This window comes from Topomyia yanbarensis, chromosome 3 (assembly GCF_030247195.1).
Source record: "Topomyia yanbarensis strain Yona2022 chromosome 3, ASM3024719v1, whole genome shotgun sequence".
NCBI lineage: Eukaryota > Metazoa > Arthropoda > Insecta > Diptera > Culicidae > Topomyia > Topomyia yanbarensis.
This window is the reverse complement of record NC_080672.1, coordinates 179,654,236-179,667,771: the sequence shown is the minus strand read 5'-3', so window position 1 is coordinate 179,667,771 and position 13,536 is coordinate 179,654,236. Positions and strand designations below refer to the sequence as shown.

The window sequence follows — 13,536 nt, the reverse complement described above, 5'->3', positions numbered from 1 at the left end:
CTCTCGTGGGTCGTCAGATTCTTGCTCAACGTTAGCCAAACCAGCATAGGGATTTTCGGACAGGACAGATGGCGAAGCATTCTTTAGCATTTCTGCATAAGAACGCCTTGAGCGTTCCTTAAGGGAGCGCTTAATTTTATCCCCGCGCTGCTTGTACGCAGGGCATGATTTAAGAGCATGTGAAGGGCCCCCGCAGCAAATACACTTTTCAGTTTCTTTGTCGCAAGAGTCATCCTCATGCTCTCCTTCGCATTTGCCGCATCGTTTCTTATTTCCACAATATGTGGCTGTGTGGCCCAACTGCTTGCAATTGCTGCAGCTCATGACCCGCGGTACAAACAGGCGAACTGGTAGGCGAACCCTGTCAAGGAGGATGTAGTTGGGAAGAGAGGACCCGGCGAATGTCACCCGAAGCGAGCCTGATAGAGAGTAGGTAGTCTTACCTCCCTCGGTGTTTGCGGTATACAATTGTTTGCATTCTAAGATCTTAATCTGTTCAAGAGAGGGGTCCTTAAAGCAGCCAACCCCGTGCTCCAACAGTTCTTCGCATTTCAGGCCCGGTTCGGACACTACCCCATCGATTTCACAGGCCACACAAGGCACGTACGCTTTAAATTCCCGCGTAAAGCGCTCACAGCAAGCAATCGCGTTTGCCTGGCCGAGAACACGTATCTTGTTTGCCCGAACACGTGTTATCTGAGTTACGGCCGGGTAATTAGCAGTCAGATCTCGAGAAAGTTTTAATATATTAACCGGTTTCTCTCCGGTCCGAAAATATACCACCCATGGCCCAGAGGAACCTTCTGGGTACTGCTTTATACGGGGAGCAATGCGAGTATTAGGGGGATCAGGGACTTCCATGATTGCATCAGATGGTATTTCGCCCTCGGCCATTTAAGCACGAGGGCAGAGCGTTATATAAACGGGAATGTGTCTTATTATTTGATTACAAGGTAGAGTAAAAGTAGGGAAAAGGAAAGAAAGCAAACGAGGAAAAAAAATAAAGCAAAACTTATCTGCAAACAACGTCGATTGTTCCGCACCAGCGAAAACAATGTACTGGATTTACTGTCGGCACCAGCAGAACGGCTGCTAACGAACGAACAAAGGATGACCTTGACTCACTAAAATTTACACACCGAGCACCACTGTGAAATATAACGATCCGTTCCGTTCAAAGGTTGGGAGACGTATGAGTTTTGAAGTGTTACAGGTAGGCCTATTTCTCTACTGAAGAAGCAACGCGACGAAGAAGGATAGCAAGTGTCACATTGTCAAACAACGGCACCGAGTTTACAACGTAACACATGAGGTGTGTTCTACCGGTGTCTTCGTCACCTAAGAGATAGCAGATAACAGGTATATTTTTCATTCCTTTTTGTGAAAGCTTTTCTTGCTAGGTAAAATGGATGACGAGATGGGAGAACGAGGAACAGACCCTCCCCCTAAGCCTTCTGCTGAAAATGTAAACCCGATTAGAATTAAAATTTACCCAGAGTCGTCATCGGGACCATGGATTGTATTTATTAAATATCATTCAAATTTCGAAAGATTTGACTTCGCGATTCTCGGATGTAAAAGAGATCGTCAAAGTTAATAAAGATAAAATACGCATTGTCGTTGGTTGTCTCAAACAAGCCAATGAAATTGTTTCTTGTGAGCTTTTTACGCGTGAATATAGAATATATATTCCTTCAAAGGAAATTGAAATTGATGGGGTCATCACAGAATCGAGTTTGACTGTTGATGACTTAATTAAGCATGGGGTTGGTCGTTTCAAAGACACCATACTTAAAGACGTAAAGATACTTGAATGCAAGCAATTGCATTCAGTATCACACGAAGGAGATAAAAAAGTTTATCGACTGTCTGACTCGTTTCGAGTGACTTTCGCTGGGTCTGCGTTGCCCAACTATGTCATTATCGATAAGATTCGTCTCCCTGTTCGCCTTTTTATCCCTCGTGTAATGAATTGCCTTAATTGTAAACAGCTTGGCCACACAGCCACTTACTGTTCCAATAAGGCACGGTGTGGCAAATGTGGAGGTTCCCATCAAGAGGATACATGCAATGAAAATTCAGAAAAATGTTTAATGTGCGGAGAAAACTCGCATGAACTCCCTGCATGCCCCATTTATAAATTGCGCGAGGATAAAATTAAACGATCCTTGAAGGAGAGGTCTAAGCGCTCCTATGCAGAAATGTTGAAAAATGCTACCCCTAAACCCATCTTCTTAGAAAACACTTACACATCTTTATTTTCGGAGCAGTCTGACTCTGACGGAGCGTTCGAAGGTACATCATTTGTTTTACCCGGAAATTCCAGAAAAAGAAAACTGTCTTCTTTTCCCAAGCTGCCAAGAAAGGGCCTTAAAATTTCTCCACCAATAGATAAACTGCGCCCAAAACCGAAAAATTCCGATTCAAAACCGAAATCAATTCTGCCCGGTTTTGGGAATGTACAATCCAAACAGAACACCATTACCGGAAATAATAAAATTTCGACTTCCTCTGAGCCTCAGCCGGAGGTAGGATTATTTAAATTTTCTGAAATTGTTGATTGGATTTTTAAAGCATTCAATGTTTCTGAACCACTAAAGAGTATACTTTCAGTTTTCCTCCCAACAATTAGAACATTTTTAGAGCAGCTGATTGCTCAATGGCCCATCCTTGCAGCAATTATATCTTTCAATGGTTAATACAACTCCTAAGGTGAAAGACTCCATCACTGTTTTACAGTGGAATTGCAGAAGTATCATACCAAAAATTGATTCCTTAAAAATTTTACTGCATAATTTAAAATGCGATGCTTTTGCTCTATGCGAAACATGGCTTACCTCAAACATTAATTTCAACTTAAATGATTTCAACATTATTCGCCTAGATCGAGACACCCCGTATAGAGGAGTGCTTCTAGGAATTAAAAAGTGCTATTCTTTCTATAGAATTACCATCCCCATGATTGCTGGCATTGAGGCTGTAGCAGTCCAAACGAATATTAAAGGCAAAGACATGTCTATCGCTTCTATATATATATATATATATATATATATATATATATATATATATATATATATATATATATATATATATATATATATATATATATATATATATATATATATATATATATATATATATATATATATATATATATATATATATATATATATATATATATATATATATATATATATATATATATATATATATATATATATATATATATATATATATATATATATATATATATATATATATATATATATATATATATATATATATATATATATATATATATATATATATATATATATATATATATATATATATATATATATATATATATATATATATATATATATATATATATATATATATATATATATACCTCCCAAAGTTCAAATTGGACAACGTCAAATTTTTGAGGTAGTGGAATCCATGGCTGCTCCGCGTCTGATACTGGGAGACTTCAACTCGCACGGAGTATTGTTGGGTTCCCTCTACAATGATAATCGATCCTCTTTGATATACAATGTTTGTGACGAATTTAATATGACAGTTTTAAATACTGGCCAAAGCAACACGCATCCCCAGATCTTCTGCACGTCCAAGTGCATTAGATCTATCTCTGTGCTCGACATCACTTCGGTGAAAATTCTTCTGATCCCCCTCCCTCAACTCCCCTTAGAATAAAATTATACCCCCAAGGGTCTTCTGGACCCTGGCAGGTTTTCTTCAGGCGGAAAGGAAAGCCATTAAACCTTGCGCAAATTGCACGGGATCTGACTACACGATTTTCTGCTGTAACAGAGATCGTGAAAGTAAATAAAGATAAACTTCGAGTTAGCATTGATAACATTAGACAAGCTAACGAGATAGTAGCCTGCGAACTCTTCACGCGTGAATATAAAGTTTATATACTTTCGCGCGATATAGAATGCGATGGAGTCATCTCCGAACCCAGCCTAACTGCCGAGGATATACTTAAGCATGGTGTTGGTTGTTTCAAGAACGCCCTGCTTAATAAAGTAAAAATACTCGATGTTAAGCAATTGTACTCAGTATCAATTGAAGAAGAAAAAAAAGTTTACCGACCATCCTATTCATTTCGTGTAACTTTCGCTGGGTCTGCTTTGCCTAGTCATGTTCTCATTAATAAAATTCGTCTTCCCGTTCGCCTTTTCATCCCTCGTGTGATGAATTGCCTCAATTGTAAACAGCTTGGCCACACAGCCACTTACTGTTCCAATAAGGTACGGTGTGGCAAATGTGGGGAGCCTCATCAAGAAGATACATGCAATAAAAACTTAGAAAAATGTTTACATTGCGGAGAAACTTCACACGAGCTCCTTGCATGTCCCATATATAAATTGCGGGAGGAGAAAATTAAACGATCCTTGAAGGAGAGATCTAAGCGCTCTTATGCAGAAATACTGAAAAATGCTACTCCTGAACCCACGGTCCCAGAAAACAGATACGCTATTCTATTGCCGAAAGAGTCTGACTCTGACGAAGCGTACGAAGGTACATCATTTGTTTTACCTAGAGGATCCAGGAAAAGAAAACAATCCTCTTTTCCCAAACTGCCAAGCACTCCAACAAATAAATTGCGGCCAAAGCTAAAGAATTCCGATGCAATACCGAAGCCAGTCCCTCCCGGTTTGATAATGTACAATCCAAACAGAACACCATTACTGGAAATAATAAAACTTCAACTTCCTCCGAGCCTCAACCGGGGATAGGTTTATTGAAATTTTCTGAAATTGTTGATTGGATTTTTAAAGCATTCAATATTTCTGAACCACTAAAAAGTATACTTTCAGCGTTCCTCCCAACAATTAGAACATTTTTAGAGCAGCTGATTGTTCAATGGCCCATCCTTGCAGCGATTGTATCTTTCAATGGGTAACTCACCTCCTCCAATGAAAGATTCCATCACTGTTTTACAGTGGAATTGCAGAAGTATCATACCTAAAATTGACTCCTTAAAAATTTTGCTGCATAATTTGAAATGCGATGCTTTTGCTTTATGTGAAACATGGCTTACCTCAAACATTAATTTCAACTTGAATGATTTCAACATTATTCGCCTAGACCGAGACACCCCATATGGAGGAGTGCTTCTAGGAATTAAAAAGTGCTATTCTTTCTATAAAATTAACATCCCCTTGTTTGCGGGCATTGAGGCTGTAGCTGTCCAAACGAATATTAAAGGCAAAGACATGTCTATCGCTTCTATATATATATACCTCCCAAAGCTCAAATTGGACAACGTCAGATTTTTGAGGTAGTGGAATCCATGGCTGCTCCGCGGCTGATACTGGGAGACTTCAACTCGCACGGAGTATTGTGGGGTTCCCTCTTCAATGATAATCGATCCTCTTTGATATACAATGTTTGTGACGAGCTAAATAGGACAGTTTTAAATATAGGCGAAGCAACACGCATTCCCAGACCACCCGCACGACCAAGTGCATTAGATCTATCTCTATGCTCGACATCACTTCGGTTAGATTGCACGTGGAAGGTTGTACCTGATCCTCACGGTAGCGATCATTTGCCAGTCGTTATTTCAATTAACAGTAAATTAGGCCTCACGAATTCAATCAATGTCCCTTATGACTTGACACGAAATATTGATTGGAAAAAATACCAATCTTTAATTTCCACTTCTCTTGTTTCGACGGAAGAGCTACCACCTACCGAAGAATATGAATTTCTAGCGGGTTTGATGATTGAAGCAGCAGAACAAACCCAAACGAAATGCAATCCTGGCATGATAATGAACAGCCGGCCTCCTAATCCCTGGTGGGACAAAGAGTGCTCGGATGCATATGAAGCTAAACAAGTTGCTTACAAAGAAATTATGAAACGGAAAGGGTGTAAACGTGCAAACTTTGAAAATTATTCGATTTTACAAAACAAATTTGACAGTATATGTCGTGCCAAAAAGTCTAGTTATTGGAGACGTTTCGTTGATGGCTTGTCAAGAGAAACATCAATGAGTACTCTTTGGAACACAGCCAGAAGAATGAGGAATCGAAACGTGACTAATGAAAGCGAAGATTTTTCGAATCGCTGGATATTTAATTTTGCCAAGAAAGTTTGTCCAGATTCTGTTCCTGCGCAGAAAATCATTCGCGATGCTCCCACAAGTAACGATTCCATAGATTCGCCTTTGACAATGATGGAATTTTCAATTGCACTCCTCTCATGCAACAATAATGCTCCGGGTCCAGACAGAATTAAATTCAACTTGGTGAAGAATCTGCCTGACCTAGCAAAAAGACGCTTGTTGAATTTATTCAATAAGCTTCTTGAGCAGAACATAGTCCCGCACGACTGGAGACAAGTGAGAGTTATCGCCATTCCAAAACCGGGAAAACCAGCCTCCGACCATAACTCGTATCGACCGATTGCAATGCTATCCTGCATCAGGAAATTGATGGAAAAAATTATCCTACGACGTCTCGACAATTGGGTTGAGGCGAATGGCTTGCTATCACATACCCAGTTTGGTTTTCGGAGGGGAAAGGGAACGAATGATTGTCTGGCGCTACTTTCGTCAGAAATCCAACTAACTTACGCAAAAAAAGAACAAATGGCGTCTGTGTTCTTAGACATAAAAGGAGCATTCGACTCTGTTTCCATTGATGTTCTCTCAGAGAAACTACATCAATGTGGTCTTTCACCAATATTAAATAATTATTTATACAACTTATTGTCAGAAAAGCACATGCATTTTTCATATGGCGATTTGACAACATTCAGAATAAGTTACATGGGCCTCCCACAAGGTTCTTGTTTAAGCCCCCTTCTCTATAATTTTTACGTGAATGACATTGATAATTGTATTGTCAGCCCATGCACTCTAAGGCAACTTGCAGATGATGGCGTGGTTTCTGTTTCAGGACCAAAAGCCATAAATTTACAACAACCACTGCAAGATAGTTTGGATAATTTATCAAGTTGGGCTTTGAAGTTAGGCATCGATTTCTCTACGGAGAAAACAGAGTTGGTTGTTTTTTCAAGGAAGCGTGATCCAGCTCAGCTTCAGCTTCAGTTGGTTGGTAGAACGATAGCCCAAGTCATGACCTTTAAATATCTCGGAATTTGGTTCGATTCTAAAGGTACATGGGGAGGCCACATTAGGTATCTGATAAAGAAGTGCCAACAAAGGAAAAATTTTCTCCGAACAATAACCGGATCTTGGTGGGGTGCTCATCCAAGTGACGTGATAAGATTGTATCAAACAACGATACTTTCAGTAATGGAATATGGGTGCTTCTGTTTCCGTTCAGCTGCAAACACTCACATTATTAAATTGGAACGAATACAGTATCGTTGTTTACGAATCGCCCTAGGTTCCATGCAATCGACACATACGATGAGTCTTGAAGTACTAGCGGGAGTTCTTCCCTTAAAAGATCGATTCTGGGACCTTTCCTCTCGTTTACTTATACGATGTGAGGTTATGAATCCACTTGTAATTGAAAATTTCGAAAGACTTGTCGAGCTTCAATCCCAAACCAGATTCATGACAGTGTACTTCAATCACATGTCACAAGAATTAACGCCTTCGAGTTATGTTCTGACATGTGTTAATATACTAGATACTCCCGATTCCACTTTATTTTTCGACACGTCCATGCAAGAGGAAATTCGTGGAATCCCGGATCACCAGCGCTCTCTGGAGATCCCTAAAATATTCATAAGTAAATACCAACACATTGACTGCCATAAAATGTTCTACACTGATGGGTCACGAATCAATGAGGCCACTGGCTTCGGTATTTTCAACAATAACACCTCGATCTCTTTCAAGCTTGCAGAACCTGCCTCCGTTTATACAGCCGAACTAGCAGCAGTTCACTATAGTCTGGAAATCATTGATACTTTACTTCCGAGCCATTATTTCATCCTCACAGATAGCCTCAGCACAATTAAATCACTACGCTCATTAAAGCTTGATAATCACTCTCCGTTCTTTTTGAAGAAGATACGAGAATACTTAACTAAATTAACAAATAAATCTTATCAAATTACCGTAGTGTGGATTCCCGCTCCTTGCTCCATACCGGGTAATGAGAGAGCGGATAATTTAGCCAAAATAGGGGCGCTGGACGGTGACATCTATGAAAGACCTATTGCCTTCAATGAATTTTATAGCGCTTCTCGTCAGAGGACGCTTACTAGTTGGCAAACATCATGGGACAATGGAGATCTGGGACGGTGGTTGCACTCAATTATCCCTAAAGTATCAACGAAGGCATGGTTCAAAGGGTTGGATGTAAGTCGAAACTTCATTCGTGTGATGTCTAGACTCATGTCCAACCATTATACGTTGAGTGCGCATCTCCGCCGTATTGGGATCGCAGAAGATAATCAATGTGCTTGCGGAGAGGGTTACGAAGACATTGAACATGTTGTTTGGTCTTGCACTGAATATCGTGAAGCCAGATCCCAATTAATAGACTCCTTACGAGCCAGAAGAAAACCACCCTATGTACCTGTTCGTGATATCCTCGCTTTACGAGATCTTACATACATGAGCCATATTTATCATTTCCTGAAAACAATAAATATTCAAATATAATTATCCCCACAATGTTTCTAGTTTTTTCCCTTGCTACCCACAAACAATTTAGATTTTGTCGCAGTTAGTTAAGTTAGATAAAACGATATAAATAAAGAAAAAAAATAAACAAAGATTACAGAAAAACTATTAATAGGTTTACAATGAAATTCAAGAAAATAGAGTATAATTAAAAACATTCAAAATGATGATTATCCTCAGTGTTAGCATTAGAAAGTGATTTTTTTTTATAACGTGATAGTCTTAAGAACCTTTGTAACATGTTATGTAAAATAAAACCCCGGCGTAAAAAAGCTTTTGCAAATGCCGTGTCAAATAAACGTTTTATGAAAAAAAAATCACTTCGGTTAGATTGCACGTGGAAGGTTGTACCTGATCCTCACGGTAGCGATCATTTGCCAACAGTTGTTTCAATTAACAGTGAATTAGGCCTTACGAATTCAATCAATGTTCCTTATGACTTAACACGAAATATTGATTGGAAAACATACGAAACATTAATTTCCACTTCTCTTGCTTCGACAGAAGAGCTACCCCCTACCGAAGAATATGAATTCCTAGCGGGTTTAATTATTGAAGCAGCAGAACAAGCCCAAACGAAATGCAATCCTGGAATGACAATAAATAGACGGCCCCCTAATTCTTGGTGGGACAAAGAGTGCTCTGATGCATATGAAGCTAAACAAGTTGCCTATAAAGAAATTATGAAACAGAAAGGGGGTATACGTGAGAACTTTGAAAATTATTTCATTTTGCAAAATAAATTTGACAGTATACGTCGTGCCAAAAAGTCTAGTTATTGGAGACGCTTCGTTGTCAAGAGAATCATCAATGAGTACTCTTTGGAACACAGCCAGAAGAATGAGGAATCGAAACGTGACTAATGAAAGCGAAGATTTTTCGAATCGTTGGATATTTAATTTTGCCAAGAAAATTTGTCCAGATTCTGCTCCTGCGCAGAAAATCATTCGCGATGCTCCCACAAGTAACGATTTCATAGATTCGCCTTTGACAATGATGGAATTTTCAATTGCACTCCTCTCATGCACCAATAATGCTCCGGGACTAGACAGAATTAAATTCAACTTGGTGAAGAATCTGCCTGACATAGCAAAAAGACGCTTGTTGAATTTATTCAACAAGTTTCTTGAGCGGAATATTGTCCCGCGTGACTGGATACAAGTGAGAGTTATCGCCATTCCAAAACCGGGAAAACCAGCCTCCGATCGTAACTCGTATCGACCGATTGCAATGCTATCCTGCATCAGGAAATTGATGGAAAAAATTATCCTACGACGTCTCGACAATTGGGTTGAGGCGAACGGCTTGCTCTCAGATACCCCGATTGGTTTTCGTAGAGGAAAGGGAACGAATGATTGCCTGGCGCTACTTTCGTCAGAAATCTAACTCGCTTACGCAAAAAAGAACAAATGGCGTCTGTGTTCTTAGACATAAAAGGAGCATTCGACTCAGTCTCCATTGATGTTCTCTAGGAGAAGCTACATCAATGTGGTCTTTCACCGATATTAAATAATTATTTATACAATTAATTGTCAGAAAAGCACATGCATTTTTCATATGGCGATTTGGCGACACTCAGAATAAGTTACATGGGCCTCCCACAAGGCTCTTGTCTAAGCACCCTTCTCTATAATTTTTACGTGAATGACATTGATAATTGTATTGTCAGCCCATGCACTCTAAGACAACTTGCAGATGATGGTGTGGTTTCTGCCACAGGACCAAAAGCTATAAATTTACAGCAACCATTGCAAGATAGCTTGGATAATTTATCAATTTGGGCTTTAAAGCTGGGCATTGATTACTCTACGGAGAAAACAGAGTTGGTCGTTTTCTCAAGGAAGCGTGATCCAGCTCAGCTTCAGCTTCAGATGGTTGGTAGAACGATAGCCCAAGTCCTGACTTTTAAATACCTTGGAATTTGGTTCGATTCTAAAGGCACATGGGGAGGCCACATTAGGTATCTAATAACGAAATGCCAACAAAGGATAAATTTTCTGCGAACAATAACTGGATCATGGTGGGGTTCTCATCCAAGTGACATGATAAGATTGTATCAAACAACAATACTTTCAGTAATGGAATATGGGTGCATCTGTTTCCCTTCAGCTGCAAACACTCACATTATTAAACTGGAACGGATACAGTATCGTTGTTTACGAATCGCCTTAGGTTGCATGCAATCGACCCATGCGATGAGTCTTGCAGTACTAGCGGGAGTTCTTCCTTTAAAAGACCGATTCTGGGATCTCTCCTCTCGTTTACTTATTCGATGTGAGGTTATGAACCCACTGGTAATTGAAAATTTTGAAAGACTTGTCGAGCTTCAACCCCAAACCAGATTCATGACAGTGTATTTCAATCACATGTCACAAGAAATAACGCCTGCTAGTTATGTTCCCACAGACGTCAATATACTAGATAATCCACTTTATTCTTCGACACGTCCATGCATCCCTAAAGAGTGAGGGATGCAGAGATCCCTAAAATATTCACAAGTAAATATCAACACATAGACTGCCTTAAAATGTTTTACACTGATGGGTCACGAATCAGTGAGGCCACTGGTTTCGGTATTTTCAACAATAATTTTTCAATTTCTCTCAAACTTGCAGAACCCGCCTCTGTTTATATAGCGGAACTAGCAGCAGTTCACTATAGTTTGCAAATAATTAATACTTTACCCCCGAACCATTACTTTATCCTCACTGATAGTCTCAGCACAATTGCAGCTCTACGCTCGAAGTCAGTTCGGTGATTCCGGTGGAGCAGGGCGTCCGGTTCGCTAATGCCTCGACTACCTGCGACTGGTGGTATTTCATCGCGGTCTACTCAGTCTAGTCCCTGGCGGTGGATCTAGCTTACGCCGACGGAGAGTTCCCTGGCGAAGGAGGCTCTCCCGATACCGATTCTTCTTTTGTTTTAGCACCACAATTTCTTGAGCCCTTTGGCTTCCTCTCGTTCCGTTTCGCTCTACTTTCCCGATGAGCCATTCAGCTCCCGCCCTCACTTGTTCGCGATCTACTCAGTCTAGTCCCCAACAATGGATCTAGCCTATTCTCCTGCAACCGAGCGGTAGATTTCTCCTGATTCCGATGTTCGTTTTTGTGAGCCATTTAGCTCTCCGCGTCGTCCCGATCTACTCGATCTAGTCCCCGGCGGTGGATCTAGCGTACTCAACGGGCCATACAGTAGGTGCTGAGGTCTATCCGGCGATTTCGGGTGGAGCGTAACTTCCGGTTCACCAGCGCCCCAACGACCCACAGTGGGGCAGAATGCCATTTTCGACGCTCAAAACCTCTAGCGCCCTGGGTATACATCCTAGAGGATTAGTGTCTTCAGCAAAGTATCTTGGGTGTAAATTAGGATTATTTTGGCAACTTTGGTTTTGATCTAGATAAGCAGAAACTGATCTAGATCAGTTCTATCATTTTACAGAAGCGTCCTATCAAAAAACTTTCTTCGGTAAAGTTGTTTGTTTAGATCTTTTAAATATATATATATATATATATATATATATATATATATATATATATATATATATATATATATATATATATATATATATATATATATATATATATATATATATATATATATATATATATATATATATATATATATATATATATATATATATATATATATATATATATATATATATATATATATATATATATATATATATATATATATATATATATATATATATATATATATATATATATATATATATATATACCAAAGACACTTATAATCTATATCCTATGTAGATGGCGCTACATGACTTTCAAAAAAAAATACTCGAGCAAATGAATTTTTGCATTTTTTAATGCAAAAATTCAATTTTTAATTTTTTTATTTTATATTTTTAATCCTCTTAAATATACAATAATAAAAAGGTTGTAAAGAGTGATAAATGTTATCATGACTACGCAAGTTCATTTCTGTGGCCAAAACCAGTTGTGGTGTTGGTACAACTTCACGCAACTCACTTACCTTCTTTCGCTTCGACTGAATACTACTATTCAGAAAGTCAGTAGCCGGTCGTCCTCCTAAACGAGTAATAATACATGGTATTTCAGAAGTGACAGGTAATTTTATGCAAATACCTGCTGTATCTCGTGCTGTCTGCAATTTTCCAAATTGTAGTTCAGACATAAGTCAGTGCTTATTCTTCACAAGAAATGTTTTGTATGAGCGATTGGAATTAAGCCACTTCCGCTTGATTTTTAAACACTCTCTCACAACAGCTTTTCTGACTTTTTGTCTCTCAGCATCACTTTTGAGATTCAACTTTTTCTCGATCTGCTTGGAGGCATGTAAATACCCTTCACTCCAAGATTCGCTGATATGCTCGTTAAGCATTTCAAATATGGCTTTTCTGTTTGTGCGGAACATTGCGTTCATTCAACAATTTCACCAGTACTCACGATACACCAAATCAGTGCAACAGACAAATCATTAGAAACTGACAGAAATAGTTCCGTACACACTCGTTAGAAATTCCTATAAAATGAGTTTTTCTCACGCAAATTTACACATTCCTTCTAATGTCAAAAAATCAGCAACTCTGTTTAGAATATATGAACTCGTCCTTACTATTGTCATGTATCTTATAGTTTGATTCACATAACCTTAAGCTAGCTTTTAACGCTTATAAAGATTAGAGTTTCAACTGGCCACACACATAATTTCAGGTGCCGTCGCACATTGAGTAATGATGGCGAAATTCGTAAACTGGCTATTTATTGTAAAAATACATTATTTTCACCTAACCTAAAGGTCCTGTAGATAAAAAGCCCCACCTTGCCCCACTTTTTTCTCTTCGTGGTTATATAATTCAAGGTCTCGACTAGTCACAAACAAAATATCAGCTGCCGCCATCTGCCGCTTCGTAAGTTACTAAAATTTTT

General features: G+C 38.9%; 1 protein-coding gene across 3 annotated transcripts in view; it reads right to left on the bottom strand.

The window, feature by feature from the left end:
- LOC131693766 (uncharacterized) overlaps positions 1-13,180 on the bottom strand; it is a 134,142-nt gene extending 120,962 nt beyond the window's left edge. For all 3 annotated transcript variants that reach the window (XM_058981895.1, XM_058981894.1, XM_058981896.1), the window contains exons 1-2: positions 12,733-13,180; positions 12,620-12,675 (exon numbers count right to left, since the gene is read on the bottom strand). In XM_058981895.1, the coding sequence (XP_058837878.1) occupies positions 12,620-12,675; positions 12,733-12,781 (105 nt within the window). In that variant the 5' untranslated portion in view covers positions 12,782-13,180. The remainder of the gene's footprint in view (positions 1-12,619; positions 12,676-12,732) is intronic.
- Positions 13,181-13,536: the final 356 nt, after the last annotated feature.